This window comes from Musa acuminata, chromosome BXJ2-9, assembly GCF_036884655.1.
Source record: "Musa acuminata AAA Group cultivar baxijiao chromosome BXJ2-9, Cavendish_Baxijiao_AAA, whole genome shotgun sequence".
NCBI classification, from domain to species: domain Eukaryota; kingdom Viridiplantae; phylum Streptophyta; class Magnoliopsida; order Zingiberales; family Musaceae; genus Musa; species Musa acuminata.
The window spans coordinates 38,741,417-38,764,192 of record NC_088346.1 but is presented as its reverse complement, the minus strand read 5'-3'; the positions used below and the strand labels follow the sequence as shown (position 1 = coordinate 38,764,192).

The 22,776-nt window shown below is 37.5% G+C and overlaps 1 protein-coding gene across 4 annotated transcripts in view; it reads right to left on the bottom strand.

Moving 5' to 3' along the window:
- Window positions 1–4,228: 4,228 nt before the first annotated feature.
- Window positions 4,229–22,776, bottom strand: part of LOC135584465 (lysine-specific demethylase JMJ17-like) — a 54,374-nt gene continuing 35,826 nt past the window's right edge. For 3 of the 4 annotated variants that reach the window (XM_065126340.1, XM_065126342.1, XM_065126343.1), the window contains 9 exons: window positions 19,447–19,567; window positions 19,291–19,364; window positions 11,418–11,562; window positions 10,905–11,054; window positions 8,057–8,152; window positions 7,878–7,973; window positions 7,585–7,793; window positions 6,901–7,100; window positions 4,229–5,087 (listed from right to left, as the gene is read on the bottom strand). In XM_065126340.1, coding sequence (XP_064982412.1) covers window positions 5,077–5,087; window positions 6,901–7,100; window positions 7,585–7,793; window positions 7,878–7,973; window positions 8,057–8,152; window positions 10,905–11,054; window positions 11,418–11,562; window positions 19,291–19,364; window positions 19,447–19,567 — 1,102 coding nt within the window. In that variant the 3' untranslated portion in view covers window positions 4,229–5,076. Of the gene's footprint in view, window positions 7,101–7,584; window positions 7,794–7,877; window positions 7,974–8,056; window positions 8,153–10,904; window positions 11,055–11,417; window positions 11,563–19,290; window positions 19,365–19,446; window positions 19,568–22,776 lie in introns of all 4 variants that reach the window. The other variant, XM_065126339.1, reaches the window with a different exon arrangement.

Below are 22,776 nucleotides of genomic sequence, written 5' to 3'. Positions count from 1 at the left end.
AGTGTAATGTACTCGGTACATCGATTCTCTTCCCATGCCCATGTCCGTCCAACTAGAGCTTCATGCACTACTGGTTCATCATTAAGTTACTTACTTACTTAATGAAGGATGGATGAGACTCGAATTTGGAAAGGAGAGAGAGAGAGATTAAATGATCTTTTTCATTAAATATAAATAACAATATATATATATATATATATATTCGTTCAATAAAATCATTAACTGTATATTTAAAATGAAGAGAAAAGGGGTACGAATCTCTTTTGGTCGTCGTTATGGACGTCAACAGCAGAATAAATAAAATACTCACATAATAGATGGAAAAAAGGAAATAGGACACTTTACTTTGCTCGTCCGCACTTGACATATATGCATTTATTCATTTGGGAAATCCCGAGCAAAATTCATATCAAATTTCTTCTTCGGCAATATCAAGAAAAGAAATGGTGATTCGAGAATGGGTTGGGCTCAGTTTGCCAAAATAAGATGGATATAAGGCCCGGTCCAGCAATTTGGAGCTGCGATTGATTAAACATCCCTTCTCCTAGTTTTACCATCACAAAAAAAATATGAACATCTCTCTCTCTCTTTCTTTTCCATCACAAAATTCTCCCCCTTACGAATAAAATGATAAGTAGAAGAAGAAGAAGAAGAAGAAGAATTAGTAGAGCCTCCTTTCTACTCCTCAGCAGCAGATAGATAGAATTAGTAGGACATCACTCGAAAAAACAAAGGAAAGGAAATAAAAAAATCACTTGGTGTATAAATTAGTCAGTGGATGCAAGGAAACCAGTTTGCTGTATTTGTGTTTCATTTAAGAAGCCTTGTGTAAAATTTAAAGATCATTTAAGACATCTCTTCTCTGTCTTGAATGCTGCTATATCCTCTGCATTCATCAATAAGCTCATCACCTTTGGAGTCCGATTTGGTTGTAACAAGGAACTGATTTGGTTGTTTCTACAAATCTATGTGACGTGTGTAATCTCCTAAAACTTGTTGTTTCCTAACAAAAAACTCATCATGAAATTACCGGTAGATCTAATTCTTTAATTTAGATAAACCTTTTTGTCCTTCTTTATTGCAAGGAAAAAAAAAAAAAAGACCAACAAGTGTTTCTTCATCGGTAAGAAACAAAACGAATAAGAAAGACAAAAAGGAGGAACAAAACGAATAAGAAAAGCAAAAACTCCTTGTTAAGCAAACAGAGTTGATGTTCTACTATAGCAAAAGCTTATTCAATGAATCAGTGAGCATAGCAAGAACCTGGAAGATGATGTCTGTTGTTTGCCAAAGCCCAGAGAGAGAGAGAGAGAGAGAGAGAGATGAAGATTCAGCAACCGACGGAAAATTCCTAAGGAATCGCATGATCTCCTAAAACCATAGGTGGAGAAAGAAGGCAAAGAGGAAAAGGGAGATCAATGCGATCCCTTTGGAATTCTCCTTCAGCTGCCCATACCACGAGACACACCATCCAGCTTCCATCTAAACACACACACACACACACACACTCTCTCTCCAGATTGAGATAGAAGAGGACATGGAAAGAGGAGATGAGATTATAGATATATATATATAGAAAGAAAGAGAGAGAGAGAGAGAGAGATCGGGGAGGTGAAATGAAGGTTGTAGTCTCTCGTGGACCAGTAGTTGGTGTTGCTGCTACTGTTGTTGGTGTTGTTGCTTTGCTTCACGTTAAGAACACGAGGGGCGGGAAGGTGTGAAGGATGGACCCCCAAACAACGACTCTTCCTCTACTCTCGTAATTGACCATAATACCCTTAACATTTACAAATATTATATATATACATTTTTTTATTGTAATATATCCATTTAGGAGAGTAGTTATGAACAAAGTACGATTATATTTATGTCACTTTATTATTTTTTTTAAAAGATAGATGATAAAAATTAGATCGAACTTGGTTGCTTACGATAAACTATCAAAATCTTTTATCACGCCTTCACGTTTGTCACTCACTCGTAAACTTCACATTATCAAAATCTTTATTTTTATATTTATGTCTCTTTCCATATGCCTTTGGCGTCGTATCAATTTATGACAAGAGCCCTCTATCATATCTAAATATACATATAAATATAAATATTTTATTTATTTCACAACGAGGTTATATATTTTTGTCACCTCTCTTTCCATAGATCCTGCAGAAAGCCTTGTCAATTTAACTTATTACTAATGAAAATTCTTCATCGATTCATTTGGCTAATTATTCTACCAAAGAAACATTTTATGGCATAAAATGTTCTACAACTCGAGGATGTATAGATTTTTCTTATCCTTCTCATCCTCCTTGTTTCTTGGGTGGTCCTCCCTATTGATTGTTGCCACCAAGTCCAACACACAAAAAAGTGTAATCGGACTTTAGCGTAGCGGTTGGCTCCTTTCTTCATCTTGGAAAATGCCTAAAGTCTCAACTATGATTTGGATGCATACAACAGCTCCCAATGGAAGTCTTTGTTTTGTTCCTCACAATAATAATAATAATAATAATAATAATAATAATAATAATAATAATAATAATAGAAAAATAAAAAAATCTATGTGATAATGTCAAGGAGAATTTTGGCAATATGAGTGAGATAGCAATGGGTCTAGTTATCCACATCACAAGCAGACCAAACTTTAGAAGCCCATGCAACAAAGATGCCGTCGCTTTCTCTCACAGTTGGGACTCTTTCCAACCTCCACTTGACATTAAGCAGGATGATGTATACAAGGAAGAGTGCTAATGATACTAAGGTATCTGAGAGAAACATCAAATCCTTTGGACTGGTCATTAAGTTCTTATACACACGGAAATCCTATCTATTTATTTATTTATTTAATCTTCTTTGGAGAAAAATAATATTTTTATTTTTTTTAATCCATGAAATCAAACTGAAAGACATATATCTCGACCGGTCAAAAACAAAATATAAAAAAAAATCAAATTTCTAGTAGTACACGAGTTGGAAAAGGAAAAAAAAATAAATCCTCGAATGAGAAATTAATATCATTAAATTAAGATGTGATTAGATGCCACAAAATGAGTAATTTTGTGATGCATTGCATTGCGGATGATATGAAAATGGTAGGTTAACAAGGTATGGGTTATGAAGTGAACTCTACACTTGCTTGTCTCTAGAATTCTTCCTCAGAAAAAAAAAGTTGACTTTTGAGACGAAGACAAAAAAAAAAGTGTTGCTGCCATCAGTCACAGAGGAAGAAACAATGTGGGACAGTGCGTGCGTGTCCAAATGCCAGAGAAGAAAGGAGATAAAAAGTTACATACCTCGCATACACTGAAGAAGGCCGGCAGCGGTTGCCATCAAGAGGTAGCAAACATTAATAGGAAGAACGTGGGCAACAATTAATGTGGGAGACGCACTACGAACACAGCTTAATCAATCCACCTCTCAAGCTTATATTATTTGCTCTCCAAACAAAGTTTCTTACACGTGGCTGCAAAACTAAAGATTGAAGTAAACTAAAAATTTTTCAAGCCAATCAGGTATTCTATTTAATTATGCTTGTGTAATCCAATGTTTGCAATTCAAAAGGAACGACAATAACAATTTACTAACTCGTTATGCTCCTGCAAGTAGGTATCACGACAGGGATGAAAATGACTTTGGAAAAACTAATTAAGAATTCATAAAATCATGATAAATTACTGAAACAAAACAGTATTCAAGCTCATAAGAAAAAACCCCTTCAAGGATTGGATAAGATGCCAATTATATTAGTGATCTCAAATCCAAAATAAAAGAACGAGAATAACTACTTTTTATCAAAAAAGAAAGTTGACCCACTTACCTCAATCATATGTGCCAATACTTCTCTACTACTGTATCTAAGTCATCTCGATATATGCTGATTGGCATGACAGTCCTTGTCATAGAAAAAGAATCCTGGAGTTTCCAAGAAAGAAAAGAAAGAGAGGATGATCTAATGTTTGTTATAATCTTAAGAAACCACAAAAATAAGCACTTAACAAAGGCAAGTAAACATCAAAATCTCAGCAATTAAAAATAATAAATTTAAGGAGACAATTTTAGTCTCCCTTCCCTTTTTGATATTTTATTGTGTTCTCCACTTGAAAACAGGTGTAAATACATGTAGCAAATTACAAGTACCTTGTTATTTCCAGATGCACATGGCAAGGTGACAACAGAGCCTGGCCACCACAAATACAACAGTATCACCATTAGCCTAAGACAACATCAGAGATGAAGAAGCAAAGGAGCTATTGCCAATAATTTTTTATTGAGAAAGATTTTAAACTCTATGAATCGTATCGAAAAGTGGGTAAGATACACATACATCTCATACATCCAAGACAAAGACTTGGATGCTAAATGTGAGACACATTGCCTCTGGATCAAGCAACAATAATATGGTCACAAAAACATACAAGGTAAATACCCTAGAGAAGGCTATGCTCAAAGTAAAAGAAAAAAAAAAAAAAACTTTAGGACATTAGTATCAACCAAATAATTCATTTGGTTCAAGTGCTTTCCCACGGAACCAAGACATCTCACATATCATGTGGAAAAATATGTACTTGGGAGTCACAATCTTCCCAGTAGACATGGTCATGTGAAATGTTAGAAGCAAAAGGCACCAACTAGCGGCCTGCAACATTCCACAGGACAGAGATAGAGCAGGCCAGCCCCACCAGCTCACATCAATCCGATGTCACCGTGCTCCCTTGGCCTGGTTCATGTGGACCCGACCCTTCCACTTGCACCGCAACACAAAGGACTCCTCATAGACTGCCATTAATCCCCATCACTTTCTTACAACCATGGATGTTGAACAGTTCTTTAAGAATGTCTCCATGTGAACCCTTTTCATCTCATAGAACAACAGCATGACTTTATGGACCTGTGCAACAGTAGCAAATGCCGAGGCCCACTTCAACGGGATCATGATCATGCACAGGCTAATGGCTATCATCGCCAAGCTGTGGACCATCTGTGTTTTTGGTCGCATCTTTAAAGCATTCAGTGCATATTTGCCAAGAACAAGTACTCACAAGCGCAAGAGTCTGGCAATTGTTACCCCCAAGTTGATGATTAAAGTTTTACTGTAATAAGTACAAGAAAGAAGGAAAAAGTCATGTAAGCAGTTGATATATTTCAAAATCTTGTCTAAATAGCAAAACTATAAGAAAAAACAGTGGCTGAAATAATCAGAAACCTAAAAGTAGTAAAAAAATTTGTTTGGACACCTTTGGTCTGAGATACACCAGTCTGATCATAGATCACTGGAACAAAGGAAGTTTGAAACAAAAAGCGGCCACAAAATCCCAACTGTTTGGGGTCAGCTAGAGGGACATTTTCCCATCATCAAGCTCTGATTAGGTCAATATCACTAGTCAAACTAAGAAAAATCAGATCTTTTATTGTGACCATCTTAACAACTACAAGAGCTGGAACACCAACTCATCAAATACTGAAACCTTCCATCCTTGACAAAGCAAAAGACATTAGCTAGATCAGATAATAAAGAGAACAAGACTTTCCTGGCTATAAAGTTACCGTTCAGAATGAGAAATATATAATCATAAAGTTTGTCTATGTTTCTGCTGATCGTAATGCAAAGCAGATGGTAGGATAAGGGACTGTGCAAGAGCCTCAAGAAAATACATAAATTTGCTAAATAACAATTAAGAAAATATAAAATATTACTAAATTTCATGGTAAAGCTATTAGCATGCTGATAATATAGAAAAAAATATACAAATTGACATTATTCTCTAAACCATAACAAATCAACTTTATTGAGTGGTTAGCACTTTGCCCTTATAGACGAATCAGCAAGATATGAAAGCAGCTAGGATGCCAAAGTTTAAGAATGAAACCAAATAAAACAGTTTTAATCATGGCCAATCACCATCAACTAGCATATAACTGCCTTGTTGAGGATACAAGAGTTATCACGAAGCCAAAGCAAGTCTGACTGAGGCATACATGGACAGTTACAGACTCAGAAGTGACAATTAGGCATCACAATCAGGGATATCTATCATGTTGCGTAAGAACATTCCAAAACAAAATTAAGCTACTAAACATGAATGGTTACAAGAGTGGAACGGAACCAAGGTTTCAAATCTCAACCTTACCAATTGGTATATAGTATATACCTTATTTACTGGTATAATACCATTCGCTACTATTTTTTATTATTTTATCCAATAAGACCAAATGGTACAGGTTGATACTCTGGTACCATATCGGTCAGGTAGCTTACCAAAACTAGTATGGGACTGGTATTAAATCCTTGTCACAACAGGCAATCTTTACATGTTGGGTATGAGCTACACTAGCACCAAAACACAATTTGGCAAATAGCTGTGACCCCATGATGTGTCAGGGAACAAGCAAGTTCTTCAGTCAGGGAACAAGCAATTCCCTGAAGAGTTACACATATAACATGTTAGAAATTAATCAAAGGTCACAGCAAAAGGTTTCCAATGAAGATGCAAGTTCACAAGCTCAGGATTCATAGAGAGAGCAAAATGAGATATAATCAAACAATAAGCTCAGAAGAAATAGTTCCAACAGGCAAAATTTTAAGGAAATCTCCAAACGAATGAATGAGGAAGGATTAAGTGCTTATGAACTATTGAATAACTGATTACAAGAAAATTAAGAAGACAGCTTCATCTCTAGCATTGTCTTACTCACGGATGAGATCTCACCGGCAGTGTAGACCTAGGTTGATGACAATCATGTACGAAGGCAAGGTATCATGCAAGATGCAAGATGCAACAATGTTATTGCATGTAAAGCCATCACCAAATGAATAACTAAAGAATAAACAGTACAAGAATAATGACTGGGGACTATTCTTTTAAAAATTGAAAGCCAAAATAACATAAACACCTCCCAACTTACTACGTCTTTTGGCTGTTCTGTGAAGAGGCCTTTTGTTTTCTCTCCATAATTGATCAATGTCACTAAATCTTAAAACTTCCAGTAAATCAACTGCATCCTGCAATTTCTGATGCAAATTAGATCCAAAACTTATTGAACCTCTCCGTTTTGATTCTCTCTGGCAGACTGGGGGTGTATCAGGTCCACCTACATTGCTTGATCTGCAAAATTTTGATAAATGATCTAATATCCTGAAAAAGTTATATATGTTTCAAGAACAAAGGCCTAAACATGGAATATCATATCAAAATCTCATCTTCTCTAGGAAATAATTCACCATACGTTTGCATTGAAGCATCATAGTATGTTATTGAACATAATAAGGAACCATATTTAACTCTTTCATAGAAAGAAGGGCATTTCAATTACATCTTCGACAACTGAGAAAATAATTTGCGAGAAGTAGAGCTCTTTTGTTCCTTGCACCTTTAAGTCTTTTTCAAATAGTCTTACAGTCTCAAAAGTCAAGTTTTATCTGATGTGTAATAGAACAAAATGAAATACCAGCATGCTTGACAGCTATTCTATAAGACATGGATACTTGTATTCCTGGACAAAAGTGAATTTAGCATTGTAATGACAGAACTGCATCAAGAAACTGTTAGCAACAACAGACTTAAGAAATCATACAGTTCCATTTCTTACCTCTCTTCATTGCGCATCACTTGTGGAAGAGATATAAACTCCTCAAGAGATGGCCGACATGCCGGACAATAGAAGGTCTTTTGAGGTGGTTCATGCAAGTCAATGCAATCAAAATGGTACCATTCATCACATTGGTCACAAGCAATCATTGCTCTCTGATCATAAGGCTTCCGACAGATGCAATAAAGTAAACTTCGAGCTCTTAAAGACTGAATCAATTTGAATAAAAATGAGGATGAGTAATAGCTGATTGCAAGAGTCTCTCAAATTCTACATTGTACAAGAGTATATACCTTCAACTCCTTCTCCAAGTTAAGAGGTAAATTTTCACCTTCACTTATAAGCTTATAGACCTCGCTTAGTGCAAGGTCCCCTGAATCTGATATAACCTGAAAAACAGAAGTACATTGGTTTGTATTATGCATCTAACACAAAGTCAAGCAACATTTATGGAGTGCTAAGTCATTTACACCTTTTTGGCAACATCTGCCCATCGCAAGCTTATCTGCCGAACTTCTGCAATTTCCCTCATAAAATGATCTTCAGATGCTATGCCCATAGCTATACCCTGCAATGTCATTACATAGAAACCACACCTGAATGCATGAATAGAACCCTACAGCATCAAGCAGGGGGAAGAGAAGAGCAAATGACATAATTTATGGTTTTTCAAGTGAGCCCATTTCCACAACAATTAAAAACTAAAAGGTTCAACACTGTAAGATCAGCATCCTTCAGATAGCCTTGGATTCAGTAAGGTTATGTCTAGAACTAAATAACTATTCACATGATCTGTAGTTTGTGGATGATAATTCACAGAGGTAACTGGTCAAAGTGTGTTCAGTGAAATCTGAACAGGATCTAAATGTTCGAAGAGGGTATGCTTTCTCAGCTATTGCAGCAAAGCAGTAATCTTTCTGGGTTCTTTTAACTCAAGATAGGCACTAAAGGCTGAAATATCAAATAGGATTTTGAAAAACCATACTATTTCTGTAACATCAATAGCATTCTGCTTAATGTGTTAATGGGAATGATGGGTCAACAATGTCTTGGGTCCGTAACATGATGTTCTGGTAGGCTTTCTTTGGCCCACACCATGAGATACTGGGAGGCTGTCTTTGGCCAGCACCATCATGTCTTGGTACGATCTTATTAAAAAGATAGTGGGAGAGTAGATAAAATGAAGTCTCCACAGAAAATATGAGCTTAATCCTTTTTTTTTTAAGATGAGCTTAGTTAACTTATAACATCTTGATGGAGAATATAATTAATACACCCTTTGGTTTCAGCTCCTATCCAGGAATTTAATTTACTAGTTCAAGTTAGAGGACAGCTCAGACAAAGTATAGACAGTTCTTACATATGGTATTTTTCTGTTTAAAATCAACTATGACAAGGTCACGAAAACAGCTGGAGGTTTTTCATTTGGCAGATTGGTGTCAGAATTTTCTTTAATTAATAGGATAGTGCTCAAAGGAAGCCTGCTTGCTGAAAATTAAATGCTTTCATTAATTCCCATCAGAAAAATATTTTCTTGTTCGCCATCTTGCTGGACCTCTAAATGAGCTGAGTTTGTTAAGCACATGACAGATCATCTCATCACTTTAAAGCAGATGCTAGTATTGATTACCATATATTACCCCGAGGTTTGCAATACCATCTGGTATGGTTCGGTACTGACCAGTCTAATAGCCTACCAGTACATGGACCAGGATAAATAAACCCGATGATAGCACAAGGCTTGGACCACCTAATACAGGGCCCACACCACCCAATATATCTAGCCTAGGGCCTATACCGTCGGACACAGGACTTGTACTACCCGATACAGGGCTTATACTAGGCAGTGATTTTTTTATTTTTCAGCATTTTCAAAACACGGTATGTGTAACAACACACTATATGTCAGTATGGCTCAAACCTCTTCTGGCCTTGATCTGGACCTGTACCCAAAATTAAAACTCTTGATACTACCCATGAGGAGAATAAAACAGACAAGTATCTGGCAATCTCTTGAGGGACAGTTGAATATATTCTTTATGCAAAGGTCATCGTCCTGATGGATTTAGCCAAAGATGATTGGTCTGTTAGTCATGGAAACTGTCGACAATGTAGAAATAAGGGGGCTAAGCATGGACAGAGTGTGAATCCAAACTTTAATTAATCAAACCCCCTCTCTGCTGCTGCGTGCTAAAGTGAAAATCGACAAAAGCATCGATATATAGTTAGCTAATGTGTACTTCTATATATTACAATCAGTCATTACTTGTGATGGGAAAATGCCAGAACCAAAAGGTAGCACTGCGAAGCATGAGCTTCAAGAAAATTGTTAGGTAGTTGAAGCTAGCTGTAGTGGAGATCAGCTCCTAGAGGTTATTCCAATTCAAGATTAGCCATTGACAAAATCAACCAATGTTGCATTTCCCATTGAAATGGTCTGTCATTGCTAAGATTACTCGATTCAAAGAATAATTCTACAGTATTAATTTCACTTTCAATATACCGAGAGGGATTGGTTAATTGATCACTTATCACACCTATAGCATAGCTACAATGAGATATGAATCTTGTTATGATATCTCCCCAGCTTGAAAAGTATGTTAAAAGAGAATATTGCTGGGTGGATTTATGAAAAAATAAAAATCACATAACTTTGGATTACAAAGAATATCATATTTGAACCCATGGAGTGGTTTGGTCAATGACATCAGTACAAGGATTTTGATGGGTCAAGATAATATGTAGCCCTTTTTTATTTCACATGAGCTGCACCTTTGACATAGCAAATTGCAAATTTGACATGAGCATGAATTTGCAAATTTTTTTCCTTTCATGGTCAACTTACAATAGATGGTACGGTTCCTGCATGGATGTTCACACGAGTTTCTCTCATTGCTGAAAAAGTTCCTAAGAGGTTTTATTCAAAGGATTTCAGTTTCCTGGCACATAATGTCAGTAATCTGATGGCACTGTATGAACCAAGCAGCATAGTCAGCCATTATTTCATGGAGATGAACCTTGCTTTCTTGCTCAGAAAGAACAAAGCCGGAAGGATTTTTTTTCTGATGAAATTTTATTCATATTAGTTACCACCTACAAGTCTATTAGATATGAAGGATTAATAACTAGTTGACACTACAATTAAAGTTACAATTGGTTATCAGTGGAAAAAAATCTGGACATGGAGCAGATGTTCATTTCAAGCTACGGATTATTATTTTTATATGCAAATATTTTTGATAAAATCCCCAAATCTAACTCAAAAGACTAAATATCAGATAAAGAAATCCAGCAATGACAAAACAAATAATGCTTTTTACCTCTTTAATAAGACGCTGAATTTGTTGGAGGACAGGCTTCTTTGATCCCCTCAAAAGCTTTTTGACTCTGACTTTCCATGAATTTTTAGATAATGCCAACTCAAGGTTGCAGCAATCTTCATGATCATATATCCCAGCAACTGCTATTGCCTGATAGATAGAGACCATGGCTGAGAAGTTACCATGCATGGAAATTAAGTAAATGAAACCACCATAACAAAAGTATAGCTACTTGTATTACTTTTTTTTTCAGAAAATAGAAAGTATTATTCCTGAAGAAGGTTATTACATACTAAACCATGCTCCTTGGAGCACAAAAGAGGAAAAAAAACCCGGAGGCCATTCGTTTTTCCAGGTCTTGGTGGCCTTTGTGTTTTTGGCATATTGTGCCAACTGCCAAGTGCCAACCAATGTGCACAATTATTTCCTTCTCTCTAAATGTGAAGGAATTTGCAACTTGTATTATTTAAAATTAACGTCGAACTGCATAAAGAAAGACAAAAGAAAAGGAACCTTCAAGGCATTCAGAAAACTCTCTGAGATAGAGCTGAGGTCATTGCCATGGTAAGAAGTAGTATGATGCACTATTTCAGTTAAATTAAACTTGCACTCCAGTGCTTGTTTAACAATTTCTTCTACCAAATTCAATTCTTTGAACCTGCAATAAAAAATCAGTTGACCAATAACATAATACTACTAAATGAAATTGAGAAACTTAGACAAAAAAAATATACATTTTTTAAGGATTTTAATCAATCAGGCAAGTTCAATGCTGCACATAATACAAATTGATGCTGCAAAGTCAATAGTTTTGGAACAACAATATATCATGACAGGAGAGAAAGATCATCAATTTCAATCTATGACTGTCATTTAATTGAAAAAACAAAGGGCATAAGAATAATAAATCTCATGTAACCATATTGACTGTCATAAAAAATCTATGTTGAAAAAAGAAGTCCTCATGAGAAAATTAGTGAAATACCAAAAATTCAATTCACATACTTATTTACAAAATTGAGCACTTTAGGTAACAACCTTAACTGTTGTTTTTATTATCAAAAGCATAACTACCAGATCTGGATTTGGCAGCAACTTGACCAAGCGTCTGGTTAATGGGTCAAAAGTTGGACAAATTGGTCAATCAATTGGATCACGTCTCCAGGAAAAAAGAAATCAATTGAATCACGTCTCCAGGGAAAAAGAGATTACAAAAATAAGAAACATATATAAAAAATAAGAAACAAAAAATAGAAAAAAGTTAAACATTAAGAATTTTGATGAAAATAAGGCATAAGATAGTGACTAAGGACTTGATTCCAAGGTCTTGAGGGCTCTTTTAGATTTTTTTCCCTCTGCTATTAAGATAGCGACTAAGGACTTGATTTTTTTCCAAGGTCTTGAGGCATAAGATAGCGACTAAACACAAATGGACAGAAGTAATACCAGTCAATGACTGTTTCAAACAGGAACAAGAGAGGTTTTTCGCATTTTAAGTGATTGTAGAGTGGCCCAGTCTGGATTTGAATTGGCTAATTCTTTCAGCTAGCAGAAAACCAGCCAGAACATTTTCAATCCAACAGTAGAATCCGATCGATGAAGTAACCACTTTACATTTTTTTGGTTTTGTTTTTTTAGCAAAGGATAAGTGACGAAGGTAAGATTTGAACTCAGGACCTTGCAATCAACTATCAAGGTCTTAACCAGCGAGGCTAGTCAGAACCTTCAAAAACTATGTTGGATGAGGTATCGAACCCTCAACCTTCAGTGGTAAGTGAGTCTGTGTTAGGACTCTAGCTTGGAGAGTCCTAATTGAGAGGGATATTCATGTAAAACTGTTAGGACTCTAGCTAGGAGAGTCCTAATTGAGAGGGACATTCTGTTAGGACTCTAGCTAGGAGAGTCCTAATTGAGAGAGACATTCATGTAGGAGGTTTTTTCTTTTAGAAGAATTAGGAGTTGTAAGGAAATAGGAGTCTTGAGTAGGAGTCCTATTAGGAGTTGGTTAGAAGTAAGAGTCTTAAGTAAGAGTCCTATTATGAGTTAGGGTTTAGAAGCCCTATAAATAGCTATGCATTCCATCACTTTTCTTAAGCAATAGATGAATCTTTTCTGCAGCCTTTGAGCAGCAACTTGGAGGGAGGAACCCCTATAGAGTTCCAAGGAGGCCGATCCCCTAAAGAGATCAACCCCAAGTTTAGAATCTGCAAGGGTTCTATCACCTGGTATCAGAGCAGCATTCTTGGCATCTTGCTGCCCTTCCAGTGCCATCCATCAGCCCTCCACAACCGCCAAAAGCAATTCCCATAATTGCTTAAAAGATCGTCGTCGAATTCCGCCATCATCTCCACCACCGCGGATCATCCTTTGATCTCCCCATGAATTGCAACAGGTTCTGATTTCCTACCTTACTGCTGCTGCAATTTAGTTATCCTTATTCGAAAATCCAAAAAAAAAAAAAAACTGTTCCTATATTGCTGCATAAACCTTTCGTCACAAAGTTTTCATCTCTACGACGAAAGATACGTTGCAGAATTCCAACCGCATAGTACCATCTGTTTAATCTTGCTATTGTGCTTTTTCTATCCAAATTTCTATGAAATTGTTATGACATCTTTGACACTTCCTAGCAGCAGATTTCCCTTTGGTTTTTTCAAAAAATTCTCAATATAAACCATTGATCTTTTACGTCTAATCTGCTATACTTGAAAATCTGCACTGTAAAATTTCAGCCGCATAGCACTGTTTGTTTGATCTTGATACTATATTGTTTCTATCCAAATCTCTACGAAATTTTTATGACAGCTTTGACACTTCCTAACAGTGGATTTCCCTTTGGTTTCATCAAAAAATTCTCAATATAAACCACTGATCTTTTACGTCCAATCTGCTATACCTAAAAATCTGTGCTGCAGAAAATTTCAGCCGCATATTGTTGCCTTAACCCATCTATTTGTAATCTTTTTTGAATGAAATTTCTTATACACTTCATAAATCATCTTGGCTTCCATCTAAGATTGATCTTTTAAGAAATTCATCTCTAAAAATGATTTTATGTTGCTGTAAATTTTCGTCGTAACCTGCTGAAATTTTTTGACGAGAATTCTGCAGTCGCAACTTGCACCAATTTCCTTGCTGTTATACTGCCAAAATTTTCTTGATTAAATTAGATATCCTTGCTGTCATATAAACTGTGATTTTTTTATCAATTCCCTCCTTAATTCTCTCAAGTTTTTGGTGGAAATTACGTCGAGAAACCGTTGTTTCTTCGACGACAATTCTACTCTTACAAGACAGCACATACTTGCTGCAACTTCCACTTTTTCTATCAAACCTTTGCTACCATCTACCACAGATCCAAAACTTTCATCTATAGCCCTAAAATTCCACCAAACCACACCCTCAAACTGCACCGAAAATAGCTATAAAACAAGCCTAAACCGTAGCCTACATCCACCGATCTACCAACCCTTTCGACCATCACCTCTCTCAACCAATACATGTCTTTAACTCGACAACAAAAGAGAGATCTTAACATCACAGATTTGGTGGCATATACTATGGCATCTGAGGAGGTAATCAATGCTAAATTCGAAGCCTTCGAGGCACGAATGAAGGATAAGATTCGGACGCTCTTTACCGAACTCAGATTGGGCTGACCATTAAGCACGAAGAAATCACATCAAGGAGAGAGCTATGCCCAATCGCACCAAACCCAAAGATATGACTTCCAAGAGAGGGGAAGCTCTATGACTGACCCTAACTATCCATGCATGAGAGTGGACTTCCCTAGATGGGAAGAAGGAGACCCGATTGGTTGGATCTCGCGCGCGGAGCGATATTTTCAGTACCACAAAACCGCGGATGCATCTATGGTGAAAATTGCAGCTATACATCTTGAAGGGGATGCTATACAGTGGTTTGACTGGTTTGAATATACTTATGGAGTTCTTTCATGGCGACAATTCAAAGAATGACTGCTAATCCGCTTCAGACCAACCGATTACGAGAATATTGACAGACAACTAGCAAAGATCCGACAAACCTCCACCATTCAGGAGTACCAAACTAGGTTTGAAAGGTTATCTAATCAAACTCGTGATTGGTCTCAAAAACAGCTATTGAGGACCTTCATTGAGGGCTTGAAGCCGGAGATCCGAGGAGAAGTTAAAGCACGACAACCGTATACGTTGATGGCAGCCATCTCTTTCGCATGACATCAAGAGGAGCAATTGAACCATGAAGCTCGGAGGACTAGGGTCGCTCCTCAACCAGTAATATTGAAGCCCTCAGTCCCCCCTACAATCGACCAAGTCCCTACACCAAAGAGGTTAACAAGAGAAGAGCTTCGGGGGCGATATGCGAAGGGGTTATGTTGGCATTGTGACGAGCCGTGGAGCTGTGAGCATCGCTGTAGTAAAGGGAGACTTCTTATGATTGAACCAATAGAAGAAGAGGTCATTGAACATCCAGAAGAGAGCCTTGAACATGAAGAAGAAGATGAAGAAGAAGAGCCACAACCGACTGAAGTTACGGTACATGCACTAGCCGACTACTCAAACCCGCAAACGATGAAAGTTGGAGGCCTTCTCAAACAACAACCGATCACTGTTCTCATCGACACGGGCAGTTCTAATAACTTTATAAATAGTAAGGTTACTATCCAGATGGCCTTACCTATTGAGAATTGCAGCAGGTTTGACGTTAAGGTCGTCGACGGACGGATTTTGAATTGTGATCGTAGGTGCCCGCAAGAGAAACTATTGCTGTAGGACCAAGAGATAATTGCAGATTTCTTCCTTCTCCCTCTTGATGATCATGAGGCCATGCTCATAATTAAATGGTTGACGACATTATGTGATATTTCTTGGAATTTTATGCAACTAATTATGAAATTTTATAGTAAGGAGAAACAGGTGATACTGAACGGGAAACATGAGGGCGACATAACGACGATTTGCACACAACAAATGAAGAAGGTTTTGCATAAAGCATGCAGCGGCCTTTTGGTACAACTTGAGCAGCAAACTAAGGGAGAGCCAATAGAATTTGAAGATCCAAACCTACTTCCTTTGCTTGCTGAATTTTTAGATATATTTGACGAACCGCACAACCTATCTCTTACCAGTCGGCATGATCATTATATAACGATTCTTTCAGGCAAACCTCCAGCAAATACTCGGCCATATCAGTATCTACATCTCCAGAAGGATAAAATAGAAAGGATTGTAAAAGAGATGCTCGAAACAAGAGTTATTTGGCCAAGTTGCAACCTCTACTTTTCACCGGTGCTACTTGTACGCAAGAAGGACGGAACATGGCGAATATGCATTGATTATCGAGCTCTCAATGGCATAACCATCAAGAACAAATACCTAATTCCAATAGCAGATGAATTGCTAGATGAAAGGGAGCACAAATCTTCGCAAAGCCGGACCTTCGATCCGGGTATTATCAAATACAAGTGTATGAAGAAGTCATATCAAAAACCGCCTTTCGAACACACAACGGCCACTACGAATTTTTACTTTCTTCAACAAAAGGTGAAATATCTTGGGCATATCATATCAGAGGAAGGTGTGATGGTGGACCCCTTCAAAATTGAAGCAATGCAAAACTGGCCTACCCCGAGGAACATAAAATTGCTACATGGCTTTTTGGGTTTAACAGGCTACTACCGTAAGTTCGTGAAAAACTATGGAAAGATCAGTGCACCACTTACTTCCTTACTGGAAAAAGATGTCTTCCAATGGTCGGACAGAGCCTCCACTGCCTTCGACAAACTTAAGGTAGCCATAACGACGACGCCGGCGCTAACACTACCAGATTTCAACCAACCCTTCGTTATTGAGGCTGACGCATCTGGAGTCAGAATTGGAGTCATTCTCATGCAAGATGGTCGACCATTCGTATACACTAGCAAGGCATTATCTCCCTCCCATCAAAATAAGTCAACATATGATGAGATGCTCGCCATTGTGTGCGCAGCAACGAGGTGGAGACCCTACTTGATTGGTCGACGATTTCAAATTAAAACCGACCATAAAAGCCTCAAGTACTTTTTGGAGCGAAAGATATTATCCCTTGAGCAGCAAAAATGGGTAACAAAACTTCTTGGATTTGATTATGAAATAACTTACAAAAGGTGGAAAGAGAATGTTGTTGCAGATGCGCTTTCGCAGCTACCCGAGCAAGCTGAATTTTCGGTTGTTTTACTTCCAACCAACGACTTCCTTGAGGATATTAAGATGGAATGGCAGGAAGATTCGGAGACCAGTAAGATAAAAAAAAAATTAGAGGAAGCACCAAGCTCCGTGGCTCATTACAATCGGGACTCAAAAGAATTATGCTATAAAGGACGCATTGTGCTTGTGACAAATTCTACTTGCATCTTCAAGAGCAGATTTTGGACAAAGTTATTCCATATGCAGGGTACTAAATTGAAAAGGAGTACGACATATCACCCACAAACCAACAGCCAGACGGAAGTTTTAAATAGGTGCTTGGAGACAGCCCAAAGCCACCCACCAAATATGACTACCCAAAGAGAACTCCAGACCCAGCCATGTGCCATTATTAATCGACGGATCGTGACTCGACGACGACAACCCGCTAATGAAGTGCTAATACAGTGGGCGAACCTACCAATAGAAGATGCCACTTGGGAGAACTATGATGACTTGAAGATCAAATTCCCAGAATTCACGAATCATCAGCCTCGAGGACAAGGCTGATTTGAAGAGGGCGGGTCTGTTAGGACTCTAGCTTGGAGAGTCCTAATTGAGAGGGACATTCATGTAAAACTGTTAGGACTCTAGCTAGGAGAGTCCTAATTGAGAGGGACATTCTGTTAGGACTCTAGCTAGGAGAGTCCTAATTGAGAGGGACATTCATGTAGGAGGTTTTTTCTTTTAGAAGAATTAGGAGTTGTAAGGGAATAGGAGTCTTGAGTAGGAGTCCTATTAGGAGTTGGTTAGAAGTAAGAGTCTTAAGTATGAGTCCTATTAGGAGTTAGGGTTTAGAAGCCCTATAAATAGCAATGTATTCCATCACTTTTCTTAAGCAACAGATGAATCTTTTCTGCAGCCTTTGAGCAGCAACTTGGAGGGATGAACCCCTATAGAGTTCCAAGGAGGCCGATCCCCTAAAGAGATCAACCCCAAGTTTAGAATCTGCAAGGGTTCTATCAGTCTGGTACATTTTTCTTGTTGAACCAGCTAATCTGATCTAGTTTTGAACCTTTTGAAAAGTGATAACTATGGTCAAATGTACTCCATGTGTCCATGTTGAGCTCTCCCAAACCGCTGGCACTTCAGTGATGAAGATAAAATTGATTAGTGTTAAGAATTGGAATTGTAGAAGTTATGGTATGTATTTAATTGATTAGCACTAGGATTGATAGGTGAAAGGTGTCGTGTGTGCATGTGAGTGGAAAGTGCTATGGAGCAAAAGAGAAAATGGCCTTTGTGTGCGAGATGTGTGAAAAGAGAAGAGAGCAGATAAGCCTTATGACTTCGGTGTAGGTCTTATCTCTCAACTGCCAACTTTTGCTTTGTATTTTAATTACTTGCACATAATCCCTGAGTCAATTGAAAATTAGTGTTACAAAAACAAATCGATGTGAATTTAAATCAGCACCTAACCTGCAAATGTAGATATCATTGAATTAATTAAATTTCCAAATTTACATTTATTGAATAATTATTAACTAAACAAAGAAATGACTATAACAAGCCATTTTAGTTTCTCAAAATAAATTCTATAGCATAAAGAGGATTTTGAAGGTTCTGAGATATCACATCAAATTTCAAATTCATCATGATTTTACTTGGTTAGCAAATTTCAGTGTCCTACAGAGAGATTATCTTAATTTATAGTACTGTTATTTGTGAACCATAATGTTGTCATCACCACTAGTACACATAAGGTCATCCTACCAAAAGGTTGTAGGCCACTCACCACACATTCCAGCTTAAGCAGAGGCTAACAAGAACAATGAGAATAGATAAATGAAAGTCAATATTTCTAGTCTTAGAGAGGTTGTAGTGATACAAAGGTAGACAATCAATACATGAAATGCTATAGCAATATGATACAGCCTCCGAATCGAGCAAATCACATTATGCAATCATTGAAACCAAAATCAAAAAAGAAAAACCTGCTTAAGTCAAAAGAATTTGAATAAAATTTTCAAATAATTCATAACTCTAAAAATCTTCAGGCAATGGAAATGAGAACATTTATGTCCATAAATCAGTGTTCTAGTTTGTAATTATTTAAGTTAACTAGGCTGTTTTATTAAATATCTGCACTTCGTTAGAAGGAAATATCACATTGTATAATTAGGTACGCATCTCAAAAATAAAACATCTTAGATTCTCTTTACCTTGCATGGAAATCCTTTGCAGCATATAAAAGTTCGCAGAATGATTTAATTTCCGGGCGGTTTCCTCTAGATATCTGTAACAAGCAATACCAACATAAGATGAATGAAAAGTTCCCTCAATATATCCAATGTGGAAATTGACTATAAGATGATTACCAATGTTTGGTTTCCATTTCTTGGTAGAGATCCACTTTCCACACACAGGCAAAAAGGACAAGAATACTCACTAGTCATCCCAGCATTAGCAAGTGGTGGTCCCACACATGAGTAATGGAACCTGTCAACTCAATTATGATATTCCTCAGAATAATAAAACATACATGTCAACCCTAATTGACAAATAGTCAATTCCGCATATTCTAGCTTGTCAAGATGCACATTTGAAACAGTAGAATCAATTATACAAATGCAAATTAACTTAAATAGCTTTTAGCTTCTATCTGCTTCCAATTTCCTCCTGAGTCAACATTTCACAAAAAAATTTACAGTTCTGAATTACTTACTAAAAAATGTACAACCTGATTTTTTTATTTCGATATTTGTATAATAAATAAAATGTTTCAGTTGATTGCTTCTTCACATGCTTCCAGTAGCAGGCATATATCCAGAAGTGGGAGAACTAGTACATAGAAGCAGCACTCCTTTAAAAAAGTGATCACAACCAAACAAATACAAAGGGACTCAGATGATGAGACCACAACAACTAGCCAAGAGATGGTGCCATAACCTGAACAAAAGTCTATTGCTACAGCTAATTAGCAGCCTAAACTGTGCAATTCCAAGGGAAAGTCCAAATCAAGCAGATTAATAAGGAATATACTTCAAATCACTCAAATTGATTCAAGGCAAAAGTGATGTTCAATTTAACCGTGTCAAAGGTGCTAGACGCTAACAGGTGGCAAGGTAGACATGGAATTAGCAGGCATATAACCAGAAGTGGGAGAATTAGTACATAGAGGCAGAACTCCTTTAAAAAAGTGATCACAACCAAACAAATACAAAGGGACTCAGCTGATGAGACCACAACAACTGGCCAAGAGATGGTGCCACAACCTGAACAAAAGTCTATTGCTACGGCCAATTAGCAGCCTAAAATGTGCAATTCCAAGGGCAAGTCCAAATCAAGCAGATTAATAAGGAATATACTTCAATTCACTCAAATTGACTAAATACAAAAGTGATATTCAATTTAAGCCTCAAGCCAGTGGTGTCAAAGGTGCTAGGCGCTAAAAGGTGGCAAGGTAGACATAGAATTAGCAGGCATATATCCAGAAGTGGGAGAATTAGTACATAGAAGCAGAACTCCTTTAAAAAAGTGATCACAACCAAACAAATACAAAGGGACTCAGATGATGAGACCACAACAACTGGCAAAGAGATGGTGCCACAACCTGAACAAAAGTCTATTGCTACGGCCAATTAGCAGCCTAAAATGTGCAATTCCAAGGGCAAGTCCAAATCAAGCAGATTAATAAGGAATATACTTCAATTCACTCAAATTGACTAAAGACAAAAGTGATATTCAATTTAAGCCTCAAGCCAGTGGTGTCAAAGGTGCTAGGCGCTAAAAGGTGGCAAGGTGCCAAAATGGCTGCCTGAGTGAAGTGAGGCACTCACGAATATCAAAATATAAAATATATATAATTATTGAGAAATATGATCATTAAAATAAAAATGAGAGGAGCAAGGAGCTATTGGGGAGGAGGAAGGAGAGGGGGCTATCACGGTCTATGGAGTTTCGGATGGGAGGGGAGCATTAAGCTATCGGAGGAGGAGAGTGTGGTGGATGTCGGTTGGGAAGGGAGGAGGGAGGAAGGAGGGGAGCTATCAAGGAGGAAGGAGAGGGGTCCAATGGGTCCAGAGAGGAAAGCTATCAAGGAGAAAAGGAGTATGGACAGGGGGGTTGATGAGGTCTAGGAAGGCTCAGTAGGGAGGGGGAGGGAGAGATAGTGGAAGATCAGAAGGGATGATAGTGATAGGGAAAAGAGAAGGCAATGTTTGATATGCTCAAAATGGCACGAAACGAGCGATATGTACTGGTCAACTGACAGGTACACAGATCAGCCCGTTTCGAGTGGTACGTAGGAAAAGGTCAGGTATCAGTCAACACGGGTGATGTAGCTATATCGACTGATACAAGAATTTCCAATCAATACAGGTCAGTATCTGTCAGAATATCAAACCGATATGGGTCCCAAATTGTGTCAAGTTTAACCCCAACCATCAAATTGACCACTTGGGCCTCTTTTAGGGCTTTCAATCCCCTTCTCCCCCTCTTTCAGTCAACTCTCACTCACTCTCATTCACTCTTTTATTCTCACACTCTTACATATGATTAAAGTTCGTAGTCGATGATTAGTGATAATTAAACTATTGATTTGGATGAAAAATGGATTAGAAGTCAAGATTTATTGAAATTAATCTCCAATTTAAAGATATTTAGCTTCTTTCTATGTTTTATTTATGCAAATTTACAATGATTAAATATAAATAACATTATTCTCCTTTTCTAGACCCAATTAAGTATATTATCTTACATTTACAGCCAGATTAGGGGTATTTAAGGTTAATCACAGCCTTATGCATTTATTTATGCCTCATATATACTCTATTCTTAATTAAATATAATAAAATTACCATTAAATTAGGACAAAAAGTCTAAGGGATTTTTTTAAAATTTCTGGCCTATTTTCAGCCTTTTTCCAAAAATTACTATGTACTGGCATACCAATGTATTGATGAACAAAACGCTGGTACTGACCAATACATATAGGTCCATCCATTGACTGATACCACTAGTCAGCAAATACGATGGTCCTTGGGGGAGAGAGAGTTTACCGCAATAAAAGAGCCCATTAGAGATCCACTCAACGCATAGAAGTCACTCGCCGAAGGAAGACGACATCATTCGTTTGCCGAGGAAGATGTAATCGTCATTCGCCATTAAAGAGGAAGGCGCTATCACCATTCATCGTTGGAGAGGCAGAGACACTCTGCCACTGATTAGGTTTACTAAGGAAAAGAAACAAGTTTTCATGGGTGAGTGGGTGTTGTGTGAGGAAGAATTAGGCTCACATTTTATTGGTTCAGTCAAACCATAATCAACAAACTAAGCCCAATTTGGTGTGGTTCAGGCTTGACTCAATTAGGTTTGGTTCAGGTCCGCTTGAAGCACTCGACGTTTGAGATCAAGCGTGTGCCTAGGTTGCGCCCAATTGAAGGTGCCCACCTGAACCTGTTTTCAAGTGCTCGAGCCTCATCTCACCACACTTTGCCCAAGCACCCAATGACTTTAGTTAATTCAAAATTAAAAGCTCTTCAAGATCAGTCCCATGAACTTTTCTTATATGACTGGGACTTCAGATTAGCTTAGCTCTATTTGGCATCCACTAAGATGGAACCCAATCAGTAGAAATAAGTTACACAGCATGTATAATATATTACATTATGAGCATAATCGAGCCCGGCAATCTTCAGGCCTGAGAA